Below are 26142 nucleotides of genomic sequence, written 5' to 3'. Positions count from 1 at the left end.
AAACAGTATTACTGACTTTTGCTTCCCTTCCAAATGTGACATTTCCAAGCAGGTCTGTAATGGCAGTCCCAAAGGACCAGTGCAGTTCCCAGCACAGCCAAAGGACAACCTGTTGCTAAGCAACCAATACAAGTGCACTGCTCAACATTTATTTCATTTGGAAAGGGACACATTCTTTAAGTACTTTATCTTAGCTACCGTGTACAAAGAGTTTTCCAGGGTTTATCCAGGCCTGTGCACATGTGCAAAATACCCGTTTTTCACTAACGTGCAATGTAAAGAGCAGGTGCCAGACAAGAAGGTGCAAAATTGAAGGTTTGAAAAACTAGAACAAATATTTTTGCTGTTTCTTGCATCAACATCCTGAAGTTGACACTTCTTACTGTATTTATCTTCTTTGAAAATGCCTTGATAGCATTTATGTGGCTGAGCTGTCTGCAGAGTTTACCAATGTCTGTTGATGCACCCTCTTTTGAAGGGTGCTGTGTCATGCTTTTCCATCAGATACAAAGAAATACTTTCTCTCCAATAAGGAAAGGCCCGAATTGGATCCCCACTTCCCAGCCTGAAGACTCCAAATCTCAGATTCTGTGATTGTTGCAGAAAAGCAGCTAAATAGTTTTGGAAAGAGCATTTGGTGCTCTACTTCTAACACCACTTTCACTTCAGTGCTTGTCCTTATAATGAAATAAAACCCTGTGGTTCTGCTAGGCTTGTGTTGACATATTTGAAATCAGCCCTGGCCTGAATAGGCTCCAGCTAAATTGTCCTGAAGGAATTGCTCACCATGTTTCCCAGTCTGAACCCACTCAAATAGAAATCAGATAATGCACACCAAAAATGTGAGAAGTTGGTCAAAATCAAGAATGCAGTTTCATTTCTAGTGTCTATAATAAATGCACATTTTTATTGCATGTGATCCTAAAGGTGAAGAAAATGGCATTAACATCTGATATTGTACTGGTGGGAGCATATCCAACCTAAGGTGACTGAAGGCCCAAACCAAGACCTTAAATCACCAGGTCCCGGAGTTGCTTTTTGCTGACGATGTTGCCCTCATTGCTCACACAGAAGCAGCTCTGCAACACATAACATCCTGCTTTGCAGAGGATGCAGATTTTTGGGGCTGGAAGTCAACTTGAAGAAGACAGAAATTCTCTACCAGCCTGCCCCACAGGAAGACTTCCATCATCCCCACATCACCATAGGCGAATCAGAGCTTAAGTCAGCCCAGCAGTTCAGCTCTCTGGGATGCATTATTTCCTCAGATGCCAAGATGGACAAAGAGATAGACACCAGATTAGCAAAGGCATACAGAGGATTCATTAAAGAGTCTGGAGCAATAAACAGCTGTAGAAATGTACAAAGATTGGTGTCTACAGAGCCGTTGCACTGTCTACTCTTTTATATGGGTCTGAACCATGGGTCATCTACTGCCACCTTTGACTCCTCGAGTGCTTCCATCAGTGCTGCCTCTGTACAATCCTAAACATCCACGGGACTGACTGAGTGACCAATGTCACTGTCCTTGAACAGGCAGGGGTCACCAGCATTGAGGCCATGTTACTGAGGACACAGCAGTGCTGGGCAGGGCACATCTCCAGGATGGAGGATCACCACCTCCCTAAGATTGTGCTCTGTGGTGAACTTGCCACCAGCTGCCGCACCAGAGGAGCCCCAAAGAGGAGACACAAGGACTCCCTGAAACAATCCCCCAGCTTTGGCCATGTTGACTGCCATCAGCAAGTGTGGGGAGAGTCCTTGAATCTTCATTCACAAAGCCAAGCCATGATCCTAAAGACACATAAGTGGTGCATAACTGTTAAGAGGCATGTGGGGCACACAATCTATGTCCCTTCTTAATCTATGTGGAAGAATACTTTTGGCTGGGTAGAAGTCATTATGCATTTTAGTTCACCTCTGTGGTAGATGTAGCAAGTACATTCATTTACTCATCTTTTATTTTTTTCTGATCAGTCTTATGGCCCCATCCATACGCTCTAGGATGTAAATTATTTGTGTGTAGTTCATGAATGAGTATCGTTCCAGTCTTACAGGCACACAAAAGGTAAAATAAAAGTTTCTGTTCCTCCAGACATTGTGATGGGGAGAGTTTCCATCTGGTCATGAATTTAAGCTCAGCTCTGACTGGGTAGGGCCACCTGAGAGGGCTGCAGGTTTTTCTGGCTGCTGTCAGCAACTCCTGCACCTCTGTTTCACACTCCAGAAGTTCACAACAGATGAAAACAGATAGCAAGAGCCATGTTAAAAACCATCCCGTGTTGCATTGGGACACAAATGTAGCGTGGAGACCAAGAGACAAAAGTCACTCAACTCACTGTTACCAGGCAGATTGTCTAAAGCATCAGTGAAGTTGTCTTGTTTTTAAAACACAAGCACTCAAAGTAGGTAGTGAGTAACTAAAAATGCTCTTGCTGGTACCCACAGTCACTCTTTCTGCTACTGATTCAGTATTGATCATACTGGGTATAGACAGATGTCTTACTATCCCTTTGATCAAGTGAAAGGGATACAAAAATTGCCTTTAATCCTGTTATGGATTCAAATTATATATTTTTTTAATGAAATGCAGTGTGGGAGTGCTGCTCTGTTTGCAAGCTAAGTTGTGTCTTGGGAGCAGCAGCTAACAACCAGATCTTTTTTTAGAGCTGAGAGAAGTGAAGCAGTGTTAAAGAAATGCTGCTGATCTCTGCATGGTTGCCTGCAACTATGGTGACTTAAGAGAAGAAATAAGGTTTCTCAGATGACTCAGATACACAAATGTCTTCCTATTCCTCTCCTTCTCCAGTGCTTTTACTTTGTGTGCTTAAATAGGGAGCTGTCTTCCAGACATCCTTTTATTGAAGAACTCACCTGAACTCTTTGTCTCATGACTATGGATTCATAAGGTTCATGACGCAGAATTCTCACAACTGGATCAATAATCCTTTCTTATGTCTGCTTCTGTATATGCAGGCACATTGCTTGCCAGCAGGCTAACACTACAGTTCTAGGTCATCTAATATAGTTGTCATAGTTGGGAGCAAGAGAGGAAATTTGCTGCTTAACCTGGCAGCCTGGTCATGAAGAGATTGTTTTTGATTTTGAGATGGAAATGGTATTTTCAGTCCCGTGGTTTTGATCTGTTACTGTGAATTATTGGCTGTCCTGCTTTATTTAGGGACTATTGTCCCAAAGCTGCTGCTTTCTCTTTCTTTTGAACATTAAGTCTTCAGTGATCTCAGATTGTGGAGAAGCACACCATCAAGCAAACAATCAGCCCTGTCACAAGGAGCTGACTTGAAGAATAAATCAAAAGCAGTCTTGCTTAATGAGTGAACAAGCAGGGAAATACAACAGAGACTTTTTTTTTCCTTTTTTCTTTTTAAACAGGTTCAAACAACAAATTCAGAAAAAGGATGGAACAATATGGGCTACATCTTTTTTCAAGTGGCTTGATTTCAAGTTGCAAGATTCACAGCAGCATTTAGTTTTGAAAAAAACTTCTCATTTTCCACTAGAAATACATCAATCAATAAATGGTTAACCAGCTTTTGCAACAAGACACTGTGTGAATAGCATACATTGAAATAAGCATCTAAAGGCAATAAATAGCAGAGAAAAATACAACACAAATAAAAGGCAAGGGTGTCTTGAGGAAAGGAGTGTGATACTAAATTGAGCAAAGGGAAAAACAGTAGATGGAGTTTCACAGAAAATCTAAGCTGGCTCCAGGTAACCTTAACTTGGAATTTATCTTAGACACTGCTTGCCATATTTGCTAGAGTTATTCTCCTCCTGAATCTTGAGCCATCTTCCAAGGCTGTAAGCACCAATATGCAGTTGCATCTGTAATGTGCTAAGTGAACCAATAATCAGAAGGGGGGAATCAAGTGCAGATTTGGCTGTAGTTCAGTATTTCCATTAATTTTTTTTTTAATGTAACTTCAAAGAAAATGCAAGGGAAGGAAAAGAGAGCAGATTAGGAGATAGGACCAAGGGTATATTACATGTTCTCTACAGATTATTTCAGAATCCAGGAGGGAGAAAGAAAAAAACTGCAAGTCAGTTTTATTGAATTATTTTCAACCATAAACAAGCTTCTGTTTTAGATTTTGTGTAAAAGGAATCCCTTCACTGTGCCAATATAAACTTAGGTTTTCCCTTTGCCCTCAGTCAGTTGTAGTTTATGCATTAACAGGCACTTTCTGCCAGAAGCCTTGGTTCTTCTAGAGAGCCACTCCTCTGGGATTTGGGCTCCCTGGTTGGCCACTGTACCAGGTTCTCCCGATAAGGCATCAGGTGGATCTGAACAGCAACCAAAGTTAATAACCTGCTGATCCAGGGACAGGAAGGATAGTAGTGATTACACAGAAAACATTTTCACTGAAAGACTGTTTCTCCTTTCACACTTCAAAAAATGAAAATTGATATTCATAGCCACATTCTACCTAAGGAATGGCCTGACCTAAAAAAGGTAATAAGAGTTTAGATATTCAGTGCTTTCTGTTATCAGCGACCATTTCTAACAATGTAATATTTGAAAAAACAATGAATGAAGTGTTCTTTTATAAATCTCTCCAGGCTTTTGTCTTTTGATTTTTTTTTCAGATATTTGCATTGCATTACTTTGCAAAACCAGAGTCCCAGTAACAAAGGAATAGAAAACTGGGCTCTATTCCCCCCTTTTAGTTTAGTCTAAAGCAATTGTATTTTCTTGTACTGTGTTTTTTTGTGAGACCTAAAATTGTCAAGTAGTAGGCATAAATTCCACTTTCTTGACAAAACAAGAACTCTCAGGTTCTCAGGTTTTGTTTTAAATAAGAGAAATAAGTAAATATTGGACAATATTAATGTTACCTAAGTCATAAGTCATTCACATCTTATATGCACAGGCATAAAATTCATTAACTTTGAGTGGGCTGACTCAGTATGGTTTGCTGATGATGATGATAATTTTACTAATATCTATATTTTTTCAGTTACTGGAAAGAAATAGCATGTAGTATTAAATAGTAGTAGAAGTAGCATACTGTATTACTAAATCTCAGTTGTCGTAACACTGAAGCTGCAAGTCAATTTGTCTGAACTTGTCTGAAAATAAACCTTTGCATAGTATTATTAATGTTAATGAATGTATTCTTGTCAGTATTGATTTTTACGATCCTGTGAAAAGCGGTGGAGAATGGAAGGTGTTGCTTAGGCTTTCATGTAACAAATATAATCCTTATTTTAGATTTTCAAAAGCCACACAGTCATCTCATTCCAAATTAAGCTTTTTAGTTATTGCCTAAATAGTAAAATTCATGGTTCATTATAGAGATGTCTGATCTCTTTCTGACTCAGAAGTGATCTCATCTCCAGTGCTGCAATGTGTACAGAAAAAGATCAAGGAAAATCATATGCTTATACAGTTTATACATGAATACACATAAAACTATTTGCAATTAAAAACTGCATTCAGATTCCCAGGACAGCTGTTTTTTTATAACACTTCAATGCTTCTGTTGATAAGAAATCAGAGCAGAAAAGAGACTTGCATTGTAGCTTCTTTCCTTGTAATTTTGTGTTTGTTGTGGTTTGAATGAACAGTCCCTGTGTCTGCCAGTAGTGTGGAGCCTCTTGATGTCATTGTGCTTCTCTTTGACAGCAAAAGAACACTGTTATTCCAGCCATACTCTTACACATCTGACACACTAAGTGAAACTTTGCTTCATACTGTACATTTCTCTTCCTTAATTTTGAGGTTGATGATGGCAAATTCTCAGGTAAATATTCCCATATGAATTAGCACTATCTTTGATTTTAAACATGACAGTCCAGATTCAGTTCAGCATTAGCCAGGGAGAAGCTGCTAAATCTAAACACATTCAAAAAAAGTACTGAGAAAACCTGGCATTAAGAAGATACATAGGATTATTGCTTCATTAGTAATGAAAAATAATATTGTTATGCAGAAAACCTCCTGGAAAGGAATTCTTGTTTCCTTGCTTAGCTAGGAAATTATTTTTTAAACATCTGTTGGAACTCCCTGGGTGTAGTTGTAAGTGTTCCTCAGTGAAAAACACTTACACCCTAGACCATGTAGGTGAAATGACAGATATTTTTTAAAGCAGCTATGTCTGTTTTAGTTGTGTAGGATTTTAAATATCTGCACAAAGAGAAGGTTGCTCTTGCTTGTTTCAGATTTTGTTTTCCTTGTTTGTGCAATATCCCCACAACAGCTATAAAATTTCTTCATTCTGATGTCAAATGATTGAAAAATATTTTTGTCTGTATATACCTTAAAAGTGCTTTAAAAATTACTGAGAGAAAATTACCCCAAGGATCCCTTGATGTTCACAGATGTGTATCAAGGCCGAATTTATTGCTGTCAGACCCTGTAGCCCTGTGTTGCATTTATTTATGTCCTGATAACCAGGCAAATACCAATTTTTTTAAAGTTCATTTCCACCTGTTCTTTTTTGTTTCCTCTGTTCTAAAGATTGAGTGATTCAATGCTTTATTAATGGGTCCAGAAGAGAAAACAACTGTCAGAATTCCCTAGAGTCCTCTGAAAATTCAAGCCATTAATGGAGTTATTTACATCTCATGTACGGAAAACCAACAAGGCAATCCTAACATGCACACAGAGTGCTAAACTCCTCTTTTTTCCAGCCTTCTAAATACTGAGCTTTGAAGCTGTAACTAGAAAATGCTATTGTCAAGGTACTTCTTTAAGACCTTAGAACCCATAATAAGTATAAAAATTCTTATAAGTAAATAAGGACAATGCATCCAACAAGTAACTGAGGGGAAGAAGGAAGATAATAGATTCAAAAACAAACTAGTGAGTTTCCCTGTTATTTAGGTACTCCTTGAGCACTGGTAAGGTACTCATTTCCTCTCATCAAAATTGCAATTAGCATGGAGCTAGTGAAAATTAAGTTTTCATTAAGTGTCTTTCACAAAATTTTCCCTCAGTTTTAAGTATTTTATATACATAATCCCGTAAGTTTATGTGTATAACACATAGCTAAAGAAAACACACATAGCCTCAGGCATTAGCTGAAGCCAGAGGCTTGGTTCTGCATGCTCACTTCAGGGAAGCTCACAGTGGCATTAAATAATTATTTGTTATCACAGAAAATCAGGACTGTATTGAAATTGTTTACACTTCATTGAAAGAAATGTGGGCTTTTGCTTATTTTCCTTTGACACATTTCTTTACAGGAAGACAGCATTGTTTTCAGTCTTCTATGGTATTCTAAGTTTTCATTTATTTCTAATCTGGTAATTTATGAAAATAAATGGAAATCATAATCTTTTGGAGGTTTGGGATTTTTTGCGTAAGCAATTTTGAACCTCTGTAGAAGAATCAATGAGCATCTGAGCTTCATTTTAGCTTCTCTTGGCTGTTTAAACATTAATAGAGACTGACCTTCAATCCTGCTGCTGAATCATGACAGCTGAAAGTGGAATCAATACATGGTTGTGCTAATGATTAACTGATCACAGATTGGAAAATAAGCAGCTCCATTTTTTTTATGACAAATGCTTCATTTCATTTTTTTTCTTTATTAAAATAACTACAGTCAGAATCTCAATTTATTAAGGAACTTCAAGCACTTTGAAATCAGTTACTTAAAAATTACTTACTTTAAAAATTTTATTGAACTGGGAGCTAAAAGTTCAGATCTACAAACACCATTAGTCCAATCCAGTTAAATTTCAGCACTACTGCTGAAGTCAGTGGGGTTACTTATAGGCTCAAAACTGAGCTTATGCGTAAATTTTTCTCCTGAAGCAGTGCTTGATTGTAAGAACTGAGACTTTGACTATTATTGTTGAGCGACAACTAGCACTGGCTTTTTCTTTTTTCCTCCACAGAGATATGGATATGGTGGATGGGTACAGCTGGATCATCACTGCAAGGTTTGGGCTCTTTGTGCTCTACACTGATCTTGGCATCGGAAGTGCAAAGTCAGAGTAAATCTGTTAAAAAACAAACTGTCAATAAGACTGGCTATGTCTTTGATATATATATTTTTTAGAGGTCTATTCTTCTATGAAGTCATTTGTCTCAGTTGTCTGAAATTCAGACATGATGGCAATATAGGAATTCTATACTGAAAACTAAAAGGATAAGTTATAGAAAGAGAGTACTTAGCACTTTCAGGTTGACAGTGCCTCTCCCTATTTGGAGTAACCTTATAAAGAAAATAGTACCCAATATTCTTCATTGCTTCTTTTTGTGACTTAGCTAATTCATTCACTCCCTGTAGGGATTCAGTTTTTATCATTTTTAGAGAAGACTTGCATCTTCAAGGTAGCCAGGGTATTTAAGTATATAGTTCCTATTTGTTTCAGTGAAACTAAACATTTCCCTCCTCTCCTCATGACTGCAAAATCATATTTCTTTGTGATTGCATATATGCATATAGTAATTGGGAAAAAAAAGCTGATAAAATGGATACAACACCGTCTGTTTATAGCAATCTAGTGATATACACACTGCTGTCATTCTATAACATGGAGGGCTATGCTGACAAATGCCTGACAACCTTTTATGAAAAAGACCACGGAATATGAAGGTTGGGAGCTGAGAATGGTGAGCAAACAAATCCTACATAGAAATTTCAGATCTGAAATTCAGATTTCAGACATGGGAAGAGAGATAAATCCACCTGCTGAACCTGTGTGGATGGCACACCACCTCAGGTATGTGGCAGATGTAGGAAGAAGAGAATTGTTGGAGATGTTTTTAGCAGCCTAGCTGTTTGTTGCATCTCTGATGCTAAAATTCCTGGCTATAAATAGTTTGCAAAGGAACTTTGTGGCAAGCCAGTAACAGCCTTGTACACTCCACAGAGAATCCTGTCTAGCTCACTTTCTCTGAAAATGTTGCGTGAAAAAAGTGCATGGCAAAATAAGGTCTTGTTCAGATGTGTGAAGCTGGGAATTAACTCTTAAGATTTTAAAAAAAGGAAAAGCTTTTCATATTTTGTGAAGAAGCATCAGGGTCAAACTGGAAGAAAATTACATGTATTTTTAAAGACATACAACTGGGGATGTGACCAAGTGGTTTAGCGACGGGATAATTTTAAATGTCACTTGCAGAACCAAACCAGCCTTCTGGACTTAATTCTTAAATATCTCTCTCCTAATTTCCACAGAATTAACTAAAGCCTTAAATATAAGATGATGTCTAGGATGGGGTGGGATGGGATGAAATAGCATAGCATAGAATGGAATAGAATTTTAGGATAGTATAGGATAGGATAGGATAGGATAGGATAGGACAGGACAGGACAGGACAGGACAGGACAGGACAGGACTGGACAGGGCAGGGCAGGACAGGACAAAACAGAACAGACAGCATGATAGAATGTGTGATAGAATTCTTCATCCGTGCTCTTAACCTTGCAAATAAAAATCTCTTGGTTTTTATATTTTCTGCCCTGCATTCATTGCTTTGGAACCTGAAACTTTTTTCCCAATCCTTGTTTCATTCTTACTACTGCAAAAAGTCTTGAGAATTGTTTCCCTCCTGAAGGGTCTGAGTAATTTCTAATTTTAAAAATAGCAGGTGCAGATAAGTGGCAGTGTCTACAGGCTGTAGCAGAATGACTCATTTTCCAGCCACACTGCTGCTCAACCAGATCTCTCTGGCCTTACATACACAAGCATCAACCTATAGAAATGATGACGTTCTGCTTTCCTGCATAATCAAGTTTGTTGCTGCCAACACACAGTGATGTGAGCTTAGCCCTGACCTGCAGCCTTGACCTGCCCACAAGGAATCAGCTAATGCAAATGGAAATAGCATTGTTCAATTCATTCTTCAATGAGAACAGCACATGGCTTATTTGAAACCTTTTTTACATTGCAAACTTTATTGCAGCATTCAGAGAACAGCTCCACTTACACCCCAAACGCTTTTATGTTTATTAGGCAATCTGCAGCAATGCCCTGATTTTCTCTGAAAGTCTTGGAGTATATGGCTGGAGTAAACCTTTCTGTCAGGTTGGAAAATCAGTTTTACATGAACCTGAAGTATCTTATCAGAGGATCAGGTTATATAGCTGTTATTGCTGACTGTAATATTTCAAGTAATTTTCACAACCTGCCCTACAGCTAACAAGTTTGCCAAGGCAGCACAGTTAGGTTTGTTGAAGAGGGCTTTAAAATATTCATTACAGCAGTGTATTTGGGAGTGATGTATGAAGTAAGTAACAAATTCAAGGTTAAGAACAGTGACTTCTCAAAAGGAGGGCACAGAAACACAGCTCTGTAAGAAGTAGTGACATTTTACTAGTTATTTCTGAATTAGCATACTAGTAGGGAATATTCTGATTTCATAGGTCTTTTGTTTAGACAAGATCCTAAATTAATTGATTTTGTCTGTCATTTCAAGTCAATAGAAGCATGTGGATACAACTGTAAGAGACTATTGACTTGGCTTAATGTGACAGTGCTGTGCCTGTCTCTTTGGACAACTGACAAATCAACTAAAAATTAAGTTTAAAAAGAAAGCTTCCTTATTGATAGTGAAAGGAACAGCATTAAACTTCATGACCTTGATAATATTTTGAACGTGGCAAGTTTGGGAATTGGTGACATATGGGCAAGGCATTACACTAATTCAGGTAACAGTTTTATACTGTGTTTAGATTTTGCTAGGGCTTTTTTTTTCCCTCTTAGCAAATCCTTCAACCATTCTTCCTTTCTTTTTTCCCGAGGAAAAAATGTAATCTGAAAACAACATCATAGGTCTGTTTTTGTCTCAATCTCACTGGTGGTAAGAAACAGTTGGACTGAAATTAACAAAGTTGGACAATTATTTCTGTGACTGGAATCATGATGCTATTGACTTTTAAAACACAAACTTACCCAAGGGGGAAATTTAGCACGGATTTAATTAGAACATTGTTTTGAGGTCAAAATTTGGTTGGAGGATAAACTTGGATTAAGGCACCTGATATGTTTTCCAAACCAAGAGTGATATACATTGCAAAAGAAAGAGGAATTTTTTTATTATGATGAATTCATACCACCAGAACTGTAAGTGGTTATTTTAAAGTAGTCCTTGATTAAAAATAAGAATAAAATTCTTCCACTGAATCTCTGTAGGAAGCGCAGTATACTCAAGCAACTATAACTTAGTGTGTAGTACTTTGTCTCATTTATAATAAATGAAAATGTCATTTCACAGGAACAGGCAAAGATGATGAAGGATGGAAAGGTTTTTAGAGTTATTCAAGAGAACTGCTGGGATCCAGAAGTACGGATTAAAGAGATGGATCTCTCAGGTACCCCCATAAAGGAAATTAAATAATGATGTCTCATTTAGAAAACCAGTCATGTCTCTATTAGTGTATCTGAAAGTGTGCAATAACAATATCAAAGTTAAAAGAATTAGCTTTAGCATACTTATTCATTAGTTTAAATCTGTTGAAATTCCCATCACTTACCTCACTTTTGAGTAGCAATTTATTCCCCACATGGGCTCATTGCTTTTGGTAGGATTGTCAATACAGTAAGGAAGTAGCTGACATAAGGATGGCTGACCGTGGACTAGGAAAGGCAACATCCATTCCAGGTATAAAAGAAATCTACAGGAAAGAGGAAACCCTATTAATTTTTTTCCAAATGTTAAAAAGATTCTTATACTCTCAGGATTCTTTGTATGTTTGTTTCCTTTTGTAATATTTTCTTCTGTTTAGATGTTGCAACTTCATTCTGAATTTTTGCTAGAGAAGTCTGAGCCAAGAGAACTGGTACCATTACTTTCTCAGAGAATAAAGTTCACCTGATTTAGAAAGAAACATATCTGGATGTCAAATTTGCAAACCTATTTTTCATCAAGTTACTTACATTCCATTAAATAAAGTCTGTAAGATGAGAGACAGGGAATGGGAGAAGAAACGTTAGTCTGATCCATTATTTCTGTTGGTTCTTATTAACACTGTAATTCCAAATTACCTTGTGAAATATTTCATTACTAAAGATTATTTGCTTTTAGATTGAGGCCTGGGTTATTCCCTCCATCAGTTTCTCCTCCAGCTTCTCATAAGGAATAAACATCTGAATTACTTCCAAAATCTGATATTTTATAAGTAGCATCTTTATTATTGTAGTTTCCTTCCCTCAAGGGATAGCGCGTTAGGAGCTACTTTGAATCATTTGTATGGAGGTTTCCTGCAACATGTAACACAAGCAAATTCAGGAACTCAAGGGCTGGTGGGTAATTCCTGTAAACACAACTTAGGTAATTTCCAGCAACTTCATTTTCACCCAGGAGAAGCAGTATTTCAAACTCCAACCATTTAATAGGAATGCTGCAATGTCTTTGCAGCCTCTCTGATACATACTGCCTTGACTGGACTGTAATAATTCCCTGGGTTAGCTCAGGGATTCTGGGGATTTCCACATCATTCAGCAACCATTTGGATCATAAATAGCCTTTGGGCATCCTAGATATTTCCCTCAACACTAGTGGCAAGTTTCTACAAACCAGTTCTGCCCCATCCACATGCTGTAGAGAAGGGGAAAGTACATGAATAATTTTTTCAAATTTTTTCAAAATCTCTACAAGAAAAAACACGTCATAAAGCCAACACCATAATATTTCTCCGCAAGCTAAACAGTGCTCACTGGGTAAAAAAAAAAAATAAATCTATAGCTATGTGTTACAGCACCATCTGGTGTCTTGTGCCATAATAACGTCCCCTTTTATTACAGCACTTCAAAGTCACAGGCATCAGACAATTTAGTGTAAAAAAAAAAAAAAACATTTTTTAACATTTTGCCAAAAAAGGAAACATTAATAATTTTTTTTTTTTTTTAATCAGGTGTTACAGTCCAAGCCCTTTCCACAGTCCCTGTAATGTTCAGCTACTGGGTATGTTCCTGCTGCATATTTTTTAATTCATGTTCTATGAATTTTCTTTAAAACAAATGCATCCTCCTATAAATTAAGTGACTGGAATAGTCACTGGAGCACCAAAGTAAAGGGTAATAGTTCTGTTGTGAAAAACAAAGGGACAAAAGAACAGTCCAGGTATCAGAAGAGCCTGCACAGGGTGTCCTGGCAAAGCTCCACTCTGCTTTGCCCAGTAAGAAAGAATGAGAAAACAACAGAATTTCTTCTGGGGTCAATATGGGGGTATCTGGAAATGGGGAGAGAATTTTTACACAGCATGAACCTATGGTTCCAGGATAAACGTATTTATAAAGATTCCACGAAAGCTAAACATCAATCAGTATTTTCTCATGAAAAAAAAAAAAAATATATATATATATATATATATATATTTGTAGCCTTGTCCCACTTTCTTTTAAATGTGTCATGGGACTCATTAACCTAGAATGCTTTGAATCTTAAAATTCAGTAGCGAATTTAAATTAATATGTTCCCTGCATGGCAATCTTGAATGCATCAAAGGACTAAAATCAGTCTGAGAAAAATAAATCATAGCAAAATGCTTTTCTAAATGCATTTTTAACTTGACTGCTTAGCTAGGTGTACAAGTTGAATTGTTATATGTAAACATATAAGCTAAATTAAAAATCATTGTGTTTAGCCCACATATTAATACCACTGATCTTCAGATTTTCTTCTTGGTGATATATCTTTAAAAATTTTATTCTGATATTTATTGGAATACTTTCCAATAAATATGTATTAGAAGAAAACATGGGAAACATTGTATATATATTGCAGTTCCCTTATTAGAGTTATGACTGTTATCTCCTAAATGTTAGAGCACTTTGCTCAATTGTATAGAATCACATCTCACATTTCTCTTTTTTTTTTTTTTTCTCTTCAGATTTAATAATAGGAGATTAAATATTCATTGCTACTTTTAAAAATTATATGCTGAGGTTTTGGCATTGGGATAAACAAAATCAGAGGACTGATTTACACAAAAGACCAGATATTTAAATGCATTAGCAGCTTGGGCTCTATTACAATCATCCTGAGCAGTAAAGGCAGCAGCATTTGATAAAATATTTAAGACAAGAATCAGAACTGCACCCAGAGGTTTTAAAGCAGCAGAATTTCCAGCCATTCAGAACTGTAAAGTAAATTTTAGGCTGAAACCCTATCTCTGAATTGTCTGCAGTGACATTTATCCAATGTATTCCAAAGGTGCTAACATTTGTGAACTGTATTTTAGTGTGCTATTCTGCTTAATATCTCATCAGGCCAAGCCTCAGGACACTTTTGATCTAGCCCAGATATTAAATAATGACTTAGCTGCTACAGTAAGAAAGTACCCCAAGAGGTTCATTGGCTTGGGTACTTTACCTCTGCAAGCTCCAGACCTGGCTGTGAAGGAAATGCATCGGTGTGTGACTGAGCTGGGATTTCCTGGGGTACAGATAGGATCTCATGTCAATGACTGGGACCTGAATGCACCAGAACTGTATGATGTTTATGCTGTGAGTAATTGTTTCCTTCCTTATTTGGGGGACTTCTGTGACATGGAATTCACTAAAATCTAAAAGTCTGAAAGTGTCTTGGGACATTCAGTCATCAGTGAAATTCAGAGATATATTTATAGATACATTTAATACAATTGAGCTTTCTCATCTGCTTGGGATCAGAGAGATTCAGCTTTAATTATACATGATCATTCATTATAGGAAACAGTGACAATAATACAATAGCAAACAATCTGAAACACAGTTTATAATAATGCATAATAAAATCTTTTTATTATAGGAGCTCTGACTTCCAGGTTGCCTTCTTGGTTTGTAAGTCTAAGTGCAGTATCAAATACACCATTTCTGCAGTTTGCTTTTGGGTTCAAGTTAACTGTATTCAATCCTGATAAGATAAATGATAAAACTTCCTGAGATTTTCAGATACCTAAAGAGCCAAAGTACAATACAGAATTATGCAAATGGGACCCAAAGTTCCAAACTGAATGTATTTATCATAAAATGAACTTGTCAATTGTGCTTCTTAAATAGCCTGAGGTCCAAATGAGAATGTTTTTTGTCTAAATTGTGGGGCTTAGTCAATGTACATTCTGTATTTGTTTCACAGGTTATTATTGCTGTCAGCTTGAAATTGATCCATAGAGGTTATTTTTCCAAATGCTCAATTTATTCAAGGATCCTGCTAGTCCAGCATCTGGACTCTTTGTTTTTATGGTCATACATAGTCAGTTATCAACTTCCACTTCTGGAGAAGCCCATGTTCACAGAATCACACCATGACTGAGGTTGGAAGGGACCTATGGAAGTTATCTGCTCTCTGCTCAGGTCAGGCCACCTAGACCCCATTGCCCAGGAGCATGTCCTGATGCCTTTTGGATAACTCCAAAGCTGAAGATTCCAGAACCTCTCTGGGCAACCTATGCCAGTTCTCAGTCACCCCTGCAGTAAAAAAAGTATTTCCTGATATTTAGAGGAAGTCTCCTGTGTTTCAGTTTGTGCCCATTGCCTCTGGTCCTGTTACAGGGCACCACAGAGAGCAGCCTGACTCCATCCTCTTTACACACCCCTTCAGGTATTTCTATACATAAATGATCCCCCCTGAACTTTCTTTTCTGGAGGCTAAACAGTTCCAGCTCTGCTGGTTCCTTATAGGAAAGATGCTCCAGTCCCTTTATCATCTTTGGACTCCCCCCAGTATCTCCATTTCTACCTTATACTGGCATCTCATACTGGGATCTCTTTCTTATACTGTACATTCTTCATCTTATGTTTAACCATGTAGGAAGTAACTCCTATCACTGTCAGATACATCCCTGGGTAACAAAGATTGTGAAATTAAGCCATATTTGGTAACCCTTCATCCACCTACCAAGCCAGTTACTGAATTACTATTTTTAGTTTACAAACGTAGACAGCAATTACTCCCTACAATCCAAAAGTTGCTGCTTTATTGGTGCATGCATGAGTAAATAAATCCAAAATTTTCAAATGTGTGATAATCTCCTTAGCAACAAAAGGAGGTGCAGAAATACATCTGACAAAATTAAGCTGTTTTATCCTGGTGAAGCATATGAATGACACTGATGACTGTATACTTAAATTTAAGCATGTAGTTAAATTACTCTGTCAGAATCAGCATCCTATATTGTTCTTCTGGTTTAATTTCCAAAGATTTTGGTAGTTTTGCAAAAACTAATATATGCTCGAGTGGAGATGGGTTATTGATCAGAATACAGCTACATTTCAAACTCTCAGTTTTAACTTTTTTGGTTTTAAGCCAGACAGAGAGCCAAAGGGGACAAATGTTGTGCAACAGCAATGAAAATTCCTGAATGCAGCTGGAACAATTATGCAAAATCATTCTAAAGTGGTTCTATAAAACATTATGAGAAATTAATCCTCACATGTGTAATGAAATCAGAAAGAATTCTAGTTTGAACCAAACTTTATACTGCAGGATGGCTGACAACACAGCTAAAAAAGCATTTTCATTCTGCATTAATCTGAGGAACACTTGGCTTGCTAAAAAGATATTATTATCATTGTTTTCAATGCTGTAGTCTCCAAATAACTTTAAAATTCAGTGAGACTCATAATTTTAAAACTCAGCATGTGGCCCACAAAGTAAATAAACCAAACTCTTGCTTATACTTCTTATTTCTGGGCCTATTTTTATTACCCTACTGTACAATTTTGCAGGCAGTCTTTAAAACACAGCTGAGAACTAAGGTACATTTTGGTATGATTAGTGAAAATTTAGATTTTTTTCTTTTTACTGCAGGCGGCTGAAAAATTAAATTGCTGTCTCTTTGTACATCCCTGGGACATGCAGATAGATGGAAGGATGTCCAAATATTGGTTTCCCTGGCTAATAGGTGAGTGTGTATTTACTTTGCTTAATTTACATTTATGAACTGTCACTGCATTATGCCCAGAAGATTGTTACAAAGGTACTAACACAGAGAAAAACTCCAATATTTTTCTATCAATCTTTGTTTTTTAAATCAATTACTGTGATTGACTCAGAACAATATTGCATAAGTGGAGGCAGGTTGTACTGCTACTTAGAAATTATTAGGCCTTAGCCTTTCCTTACTCCAGTTTGCGTTGCTTTTGAGGCACAGATGAGAGGAGAACCTGGTGTATTCCAGGCTTTTCTTTGAGCTAGGAGAACTGGGGAATCAAGCCTGTACTGTGCAGTTCAGGACATACTAAATCTGCTTGTCAGCTGTCCAAGTGATGTAGGATAACAACTAGGCTTGGAATGCAGTAGCTGCCAGTCCTGTGGCCTCATTTCAGGTAATTTATGTTCAACTCCATGTTCCTCTAATAGTAATAATGCATAACTTTGGCAGCTGCTTTGTAACTTATTTTGTCAGTTGATTCTAGACTAATAAAGGAAAATTAAGAAAGCACTTAAAACTCAAATAGGAAAAAATAAAAGCAAACCCCTCATACAATAAAGTGTTTTTGTTCTCAGGCATGCCAGCAGAAACAACCATGGCCATTTGCTCCATGATTATGGGAGGAATTTTTGAAAAATTTCCTAGGCTAAAAGTTTGCTTTGCACATGGAGGTAAGTCATACACCATGTAAAGCACCTGCTCCTTGGTTGAGTCTGGCGCAGTTCTATTATCTGGTATGCCAGATAGTAGGGTTAACACTTTAATCCTGCCACCAGATGAGTACTGTTACCCCAAGGAAGGTGCCTGCCAGATCAGCTGCTTGTGTGAACACTCTGTAGCCTGTTAGAGCCAGTGTTTGAACTGTTACTTTAAGGGAAACAAGGAGGAAAGGAAGGCAGGAGATGGTTTGGAGAAAGGGACAAGGAAGCAGCAGAAGAAATTTGGGCATCAACGTAGTGAAGAAGTAGGGAAAACAGAAAGAAGCAAATGAAAGGGAAGGAATAAAAGAATTGCTGGTGCAGAGCAATTTCTTTCTGATAATGACAATAAAATTCACAGATTCCTGCTGATAATGTGGGATAAAATGTCTTCTGGCAGGTGGAGCTTTTCCGTACACAGTGGGAAGAATCTCCCATGGATTTAACGTGCGCCCTGATTTGTGTGCTGTGGATAACAAAGTGGATCCAAGAAAATACCTTGGTTCATTTTACACAGACTCTCTTGTCCATGATCACAGTGCACTAAGGCTGCTAACAAATGTAATAGGAGAGGTGAGTTTTAATGCTTCCAAAGCAGGTGAGTCATTTTTTATTTAACTCTATGAAACAGCAGAAGATGAAAGGAAGAAGAAAGCAGGAAGAAGACAGCATATCCACCCTGAGCTATTGCAAACTGATGTGCTTCTGCCCTGTTGATAATGTTCCTACTAGATGGAGTTATGGAAGTGTTGGTTTTAATCCAGGAAACTGTGACCTGTGAAACTTAGTTCAGTGAGGCTACTCCTATGAGGGTGTTCAGGATGGGACTGCAAGCAAAGAATGCTTCAGTTGGAACCTTGTTTTCAAATGGCTTAGTTTTCAAATTCAAGTGTATGCTTGAGAAATCAAATTGTACTTCTACTTGGGGAGTTACAGTCAGTTACAGTTTTTGTGGTGATCCTGGAAAGCACGTGAAACATCACCATAAAATCATAAAATGTGCAACGAAACTACCATGCAGCCTAATTCCATTAGAAACAAGTCAGATAAAACTCAGGTCAGTTTACTTGTCAAAAGCTCTGCTAATAAACTGAAAGTATGAAAATGTTCTTACAGCAGCAGTGGGGATTAACTCAGGTGGCATTTGTTATATTCTTGTAGTACATGTACAGAAGTTATTGCTTTTTTTATTATTATTATTTTCTTTTTGTCAGTGCTACTTCCAGTCACCTCTGTGTAACCCAGATGGGTTACTAGCAAAATACTGGGGCTCCAGTCTCATGTTGACTTCTGTTAATTTCTGTTGCTAGCCTCTGAATAGCAACTATACTCTGATCAACAGTCCAGGACTTTTAACTCTGCATTACTTCTGGAATCAAACTGTAGCTCACAGCTATCCAAGTGGCTTTTAAGTACTTTTTACAATAAATTTAAAAATTTTACCAGATTCACCTCCATTCCACAAGATACCCAAAGGCTTCTAGAGTAACACTTCAGCACTTGCCTTCTGTTATCTCCTTTTCTGAAGAGTCTCCCCAAATCTACACCATGTTCATCCTAAATATATCTTCATTCTGCATGCAGCTATAGTGTAGCAGGGATGAGTCAAGCTCTTGCATTTTAAATTGCCATGTTTAGGTGGCATCAGATTCCATTTTTGAATGTCAAGGAAACAAGATCACTTGACTGTTTCTTTTCTTCCATTTCAAAATATTGGAAGACGCGTTTTGCCACTGTTGGAAAGACCTTGGTAAATCAGAAGCTGTGTGACTCAATGGATTCTTTTTTCTGGGCTGAGTCTGTTATTAAGCTGAGCTATAGATGTCAAGAGGAAAACGTGACAGAAAGTTCAACAGGATGTTTAATACATAGCTGGCAACTTTGTTTTGCCTAGTCTAGGGTGCAAGTCTCATCCCAGTTCTGTTTTAGACTAACAAGTTAGCTTTGCCTCTCAAGGTTGCTCTAAGCTGTTGTGGGAAAGCTGTTGATTTAACACTAGACTTAAACTGTAATTTCTTAACCTTCCTATGACACAACACATGGACTCTGGACCTTAATTGTGATGAGTCTTGGCAACTGAAATTCAGTTGTTTGAGAAGAGTGAGGTTATGGGGTGTAATTCAGTAATCTAAGTCACTCAGCAATAGTCTCTCTAGTGTCTTGTTTATTTCCTCAACAGATTTCTGAAATGAAGTTTCTTAATGCAATAAATTTGACCAATGTAGTACCTGGGATGTTGGTGTCTTCTTTAATTTTCCTCTGAGTATTTTGAGCTCAAGCAATGTGACATCAAGTGGAACTTGACTGCTGAAAAGCATGACTCAAATCCCAAAAACTTAAATGCTCTTAACAGTCAGGAGAACTTAAAACACACAAAAAAGAAGTGCATTTTCTTTCTTCTTTACATACCCTAAGGCATCTTATCCTTGAAAAAAAAAAAAAAAAAGATTAATGTCAGATTTTCAAACTTTACTGTGTAACCATTAAGATTTAAAAACTTTCCCTCATTCCAACCAAAGTTGATGTTCTCACATAATACCACACCACAAGTCAAATGCCACAAACAATTGCCACAGACCTCAGTGGTTCCACTGCAGCCGTGTGTTGGCAGAATAACAAATATTAGATGAATAAATGCTGGGCTAAAACCAAAGTTAGTTGGGCTTGCAGATGACACTTTAACTTCCTGAGCTGAAGGTTTGAAATAGGACAGCTCTCTGGAGTACAGCTAAGGGCTGTGCAGGAAAGGCATCAGGGTGTGTGAGGATGTGCTTAGCCATGGCTTCAGGTCCTTAGGGAACCACCTTTCTTTGGCATCAGAATGTAATGTGTTGGGTTTGAACTTATGAATATTAAATCCAGTGTCAGCTGTGATGAGTCATGTACATTTAACTCCATCCCCTCTTAGAGTTTGGTGCAGCTTAATTGGAGCCCATCCCACTTAAAGGAAGCAGAAGTATAAACTTCTGAGCAAGAGTGTTGTGAAGAATGCAAAATTGCTGCAGTACTTCTTTCACTCCGTGGTGAGGTATCCTGAAGTGGATATAAATAAACCCCAAATCCCTAATGATGCTGGCTATAAAAAGTGAATAACCAGGCTGGCAGTGGATTAAATGACTCAGTGTATCTCTGCAAAAACTTCTCCATGGTGATTCCTCAAGAGCCATCACCCAAATGTCAGATATTCTCTGACCAGAAGTTGGAGCTGAACTGGCTACAGCAATTTGGCTTTTTTTTGAGACATGCCCTGGCAGTAAGAAAGGAGGTGAGATTCAAGGAAATACATTTTTTTACAGATGTAATAGGATGAACTAGTGCTTTTTGAAGTTAATTTTAAGATTCAGGTCCCTATTACTGTGAAAAAAAGTTGTGTTGAGCCAAAGGGTCCACTGAGGGTAATCAGTAGCCATGTGTAGCTTTTTAAAAAGAGGGATGCACTAACCAAGGTATTGAATTATAAATCCTTCAGGAAAAAGTTACTTTATTGCCATCCTTTGAAAAAATATAACAACACATCTATTATGCTAGGGGCATTATTTCTCTGCAGAGACCTCTCTGAGGCTGGTTGCTGAAGGCAGGTGTTGTGATCCCCTTTTTATACTTGGGTACAAAAATGAAGCTCAGAGTATAAATGAAAAGCCTAATATCACTAGTAGCAGAGCAATAGTGCTCTCTAAATTTTTCTTATTAATTTACAGCTCTTAATTTTACTGTTAATTAATAGATCCCACAAGTAGCTGTGAAACGTTTTAAATTGGAGGAAAAGAAAAATATAATTGACATGGATGTATTATTCCAACTGGGATTTTGTTCTGCTTTGGTATATAAATGTAAACAAGAATGTACAAACCTTCCTGGTTTACTTAACCTTGATCTATAAACAGCTGCACAAATACTGCATTTCCTTCTCCTTTACTTAGAAACCCATTTTCTCTTATAAACCAACCATGTTTACTGGTTGAGAGTTTTTTGTATATAGCATGCATTTGATTTTCTTATCTGAATAAGATGTTTTGTTATCGGGTTTAATATTATAAATAAAATCATGTATTTAGCTGTTTGAGTAAATGCAGATCCAAATATGTTTTGTTTAATCTATACTCAGAACTTGATTTAGTAGACAGAGGAGTAGAAATTATCTATTCAATCTTATAGCAAGGCTTCTATAATAAATTATAACAGAACAATACAGGACAGAACAACAGAATGTGAATCTTCTGTTAGGATTTTGTATAACGTTCTGTATAGGTTCTTCCAGAGACTCTTGGGTGACATCTACCGGAGGTAAAAAAAATTAAAACCAGCATTTGACAAATAAGAAAAACTAATAATTTAATAAAATAATTGAAATATATTTTCTTCACCCTACTTCAGTATTGGCAACTGAATTCAAATATTGTAACAAGTGCCCCAGATTCATGAGCTTAACTACAGATTCATGAGACATTTAAAAAAATATTTTTAATGAAAACTGTGCTTTTCAAATATTCATGTTTCCAGGAGATGAAGCTTAGAGGAAAACAGAGTTCTGATAAAACCAAGAGATTTGGCAGCATGTGCTCTCCAAGTCAAATAAAATGGGGTAGTATCATTCCAGTGTGAAAATGAACCTACAGCCATGTGGGTCTATTGAGGATCTGCCTTTGTCTTTTCATCCTTGATAACAGGAACGACACATACAGATTTTTATTGAATTTTCTTTTTGCTAACTTGCTTTCAGAAATAATTCATCTCGTGTCACTCATATTCTTATGCACGTTTCAAACACACATCTACAATCCAATCACATTTAAAGACACACTTAAAACATTAAAGACATCTGAAAAAAACATCAAATATTGTAAATGAGACATTGATTTTGTTACCTGAAGCTGAATACCAATTAAATTAAATTAAATACTTCTCTTTATTTAAGTGTTTGTAGTAATTCTGCATTTTATCATGCTTTAAGTAGTGTAACTGCAATTATTACAGCTTTTACAGGAGCACACAAAAGATCATTTTTGTTGCTTTGTAATTTTTATTACACATTCTTATCACATATATTTAATCCTAACTCTGTATTTGTCTGTGTAGTCAAGAATTTAAGATTCAGTATTACAGACCCAGGCTTCTCTTCTGAGTTTATCTAAAAGAAATGCATCAAAATGTGCTAAAATGTAGCTCTGAGCAACCTGATCTATTTGAGGGTGTCCCTGCTTAGTGCAGGGAGACTTGGAGTAGATGACCTTTAGAGGTCCTTTCCAGCCCAAATTATTCTATGATTCTACAAAAAACTCTCATACTCATTCTGAACAGCACAAAACACTGCAGAGCATGCAACAAGCATGAAAAAGAACCACAAAGTGAAGAAAACGGGAGGAGGAAATGTCTGTGTCCTTTACTGACCATTTAATTGTGACAACACTTAGCCAAGATTAACCACTGCTTTTCAGGCAAACAATGGATTCCTTTCTGTTACATTTCAAACCAGCACCACAGTACAGAAATCGGACTCAGTAGGAAATTGCCATTTGTGTTGTGTTCACCTGAGCAGAACAGACTCATTCCCACGGGCCTGGGATTTGCCGTTTGAACTATCAGAATAAAAATACACCAAAATTTCATTAGACACCACAACAAATATTAACAAATAACCTCGACTTTTTTTAAAACTTAAACTCACTCAATGAACTCGAGTCATTTTCAAGCTTTTTTCCAATGGAAGTTGAAACTCAGATTGTCTCCATATTCACTGTCATAATTAATTGGTCCAATATATTGGTGTAATTTCCTGTGGTTTATTACAAGTTCCAGAAAGAATGTGCAAATATGTTGCTTAGTGGTACTACAAAATGTACAGCTTTTTTTTTTTTTTTTTTTTTTTTTTTTTTTTTTTTTTTATTCCTAGGACAAAGTTATTCTGGGGACAGACTACCCTTTTCCACTTGGGGAACTGGAACCTGGAAAACTCATCGATTCAATGGAAGATTTTGACATTAAACTGAAGGTATGATCTTTACATTTGGCAGTTTTGGCTCTGCTCCTTTTTAAACCTCTGGTTCTAGACTTGAGACATAACATTTAAAAAATCAGAGTAGAAATCCCACTGATTTTTGTAAATACTGGAAGAGGCTCTTTAGCCTCTGTGCAGCAGTTCATTTTAAAGCATGAGAAAAAGCATTTGAGTAAAACCTGAGTTAAACACAAGCAAACATGTTTGATGTGTTTTGTTTTCACAGGATAAACTCAAGGCTGGCAATGCTCTGGAATTTTTGGGTCTCAGCAGAAAACAGTTTGAGTAATTATGAAGATACTGAAGAGCCCAAACCTTGGAAATAATGCTGAATCCTTAGGGATACTTCTATTCCCATGTGCAATTACACTGATGAAAAAATAAATTTGGCAAGTGTATTACAGTCTAGTGTTAAGGCAAGGGCACAGGGAATGAGTATGCACAGGTACTGCTGTGCATTTGAGGATTTAGATTGTCTTTAAATACTTCTGAAACCCCTGCTTTCATTAACAAAGGAAAGATTTCATCTTTTGCAGTTGTAATAAGAATCTCAGAATGATAATCAACACTGTGTTACTAGGACTTGATTCCCATGAAGACAGAACTGAGAAAATTGACCTATACCCGTTACATTTCAGCCTTTGTTATGCCACATAAACAGAGTTTAGAAGAATCTGAAAACATAATTTAAACATAAAGTTGTTGGTGCGAGATAAAAAAGCAACGTTTGCCTCCCTCCACCCCTTGAAACATCAGTGTACCACACTGTTTAAGTATATGCACTGGCACTTTGTAAATGTTGTGACAGGATGGAAAAGGTCTGCATGAGGACTTGTCATTTTCAGCTGCTGCCCACACCCCTGGCAACTTGTTCATCAGAACAACTTGAACAATATGGCTGTAGGTGCAGAAATAATGTATTTGCGTGGGTAATGCTTTGTGTGTCACTGTCAAAATAAATACCACTGTTTAGCAACAGTATGGTTTAATGCTATGTTCCTTAAAAAACACATCTTAAAAGTAAGGTTGAATACTATAAAAGTTGAAATGTCAATGCCCTACCTAGTACAAGTCCTGCTTTAGGAAATGAAAGATAGATTATTTTATTGATTTTTTTTTTTTTTTCATTATTCTCTCTTGAGTGCACAAAGAAAATCCTCCTACAAGGGATTTTCTTTGAGTCAGAAGAATGTGGATGAGCACTTGCAGTCTCGTGGGATCATTTGGTGGTACCATTCTTCTGTTTAGTCTTAGAACACCCCAGGAAAAATAAAAGCAGACGGAATTTACTTTGTAGCTGTGTCCACAGCTGTCCTTGTGACACAACCTGAACCTGAAGAATGCTGAACTGATACGAGCCTCTGTTGGACTACACAGAAGTCTTTGTCCTTTTCTACAGCATCAAAAAAAACAAATCAAGAAGTGGTTTCTGTAGGTTAATTTTACATTTCTGTAGCTATTGCATTTGGATCTTTACTTCATTGCTTCTCCCAATATGTTCTATAGAAGACAGATGGGCAGCAGGTTTAGGCCCTGGGATTATCAGGTTTCCATGTAAAGAGAGGACCCAGACAAAATAGTTTTACCAATAGTAGTTTTCCTCAGGTATGCAAGATTTCTGCAGCCCTTTTCATCTAAATATCTACATGCAATTGATGAAGTACTTAAATGTGTGATTTTTCAACCAGATTGTTTTGTTAACATCTCAGAGTAGAAGAAAGGCCACTTTGGTCTCATATAATAATTTTTATTTCAGCAAATTTGATTTTCACAGATGTTTGAATAGATCTAAGCGGAAAATACATTGTTATTCCTCCAATACATTTTAATTGGGTTAATTCTTCCATTTTTCTAGATGAATGAAACCTCTTAATTTAGTGAGAATGCAGTGTTGTATCTTTGGGGACTAGGGGCTGGAACCTCTCCAATAGTAAGGACAGTATTTAATTACCCTAACCTGTGACTGACTGGGTGACTGCAGCACTCTGCATGGCAATTAATTAATGTGCATACCCTGCATAAATTATATTAATTATGCACTGTCATTATTTAATTACATTCAACTTAGTCACAATTTGTTAAGGTTTTACAGACAGGGGTATATAACATCTTTGTTTTTAAATAAGGAAGCTCCTGGAAAGTTCTAATTATATAGTCAGATATCAACATTCTTAATGCTCTTCTACCAATTATTGAAGGAATAAAAATTTTAACACCCAAAGTCCATGAGTTTTAGTGATTCAAACAATGAGGTAAAACATTACACTTCAAGATGGTCCGAGGCATAAAAATATGAAAGCAAAAAGCTCCTGATTCCTATTGCAGTTAAATTTTCTCTATACATGCAAAATCTTAAAAAGACTTTCAGTTAAGATCAGGTAAGTAATGCCCATTTGTCTGCTACATTATACACCTGTGTGCTCTGATGGGTCCACTTTTAAAATTACTTTTATATACAGAAATACTACTTGTATAAAAAATTGCAACTGAAGTTGTATAAAAACTAGTTGCAACATAATTTTCAGTGAACAAAACCACTCTGGAGTGCTAGTGGCATATGCTACACATGAGCAGAATGCTTGGAGCTCTCATTTTAATCAATTATATCCAAAGA

General features: G+C 36.9%; 1 protein-coding gene across 4 annotated transcripts; it reads left to right on the top strand.

Annotated features, from left to right (window-relative positions):
• Positions 1-3632: 3632 nt before the first annotated feature.
• On the top strand, positions 3633-24506 carry ACMSD (aminocarboxymuconate semialdehyde decarboxylase). 4 transcript variants are annotated; one of them, XM_071746470.1, is made up of 11 exons: positions 4345-4477; positions 6485-6708; positions 7870-7914; positions 11195-11291; positions 12834-12883; positions 14191-14427; positions 16712-16805; positions 17411-17506; positions 17934-18106; positions 23424-23522; positions 23755-24506. In XM_071746470.1, exons 4-11 carry the CDS (start codon positions 11207-11209, stop codon positions 23815-23817), a joined length of 897 nt encoding a protein of 298 aa, XP_071602571.1. In that variant the 5' UTR covers positions 4345-4477; positions 6485-6708; positions 7870-7914; positions 11195-11206; the 3' UTR covers positions 23818-24506. The 4 variants fall into 4 exon arrangements, with proteins under 4 accessions (XP_071602570.1, XP_071602568.1, XP_071602569.1 ...); XM_071746469.1 differs by lacking the exons at positions 4345-4477; positions 6485-6708 and adding an exon at positions 3633-3735; XM_071746467.1 differs by lacking the exon at positions 6485-6708 and having other exon boundaries at positions 4272-4477.
• The last annotated feature ends 1636 nt before the right edge of the window (positions 24507-26142 follow it).

This window comes from Heliangelus exortis, chromosome 6, assembly GCF_036169615.1.
Source record: "Heliangelus exortis chromosome 6, bHelExo1.hap1, whole genome shotgun sequence".
NCBI lineage: Eukaryota > Metazoa > Chordata > Aves > Apodiformes > Trochilidae > Heliangelus > Heliangelus exortis.
This window is presented reverse-complemented; position numbering and strand designations above follow the sequence as displayed.

Coding starts and splice junctions, on each gene's coding strand:
- ACMSD (XM_071746467.1), top strand. CDS start 4,421: ATGAAAATTGATATTCATAGCCACATTCTACCTAAGGAATGGCCTGAC. Junction 7,915..11,194: donor AGCTGGATCATCACTGCAAG/GTTTGGGCTCTT, acceptor GTCATTTCACAG/GAACAGGCAAAGATGATGAA. Junction 18,107..23,423: donor TAACAAATGTAATAGGAGAG/GTGAGTTTTAAT, acceptor TTTTATTCCTAG/GACAAAGTTATTCTGGGGAC.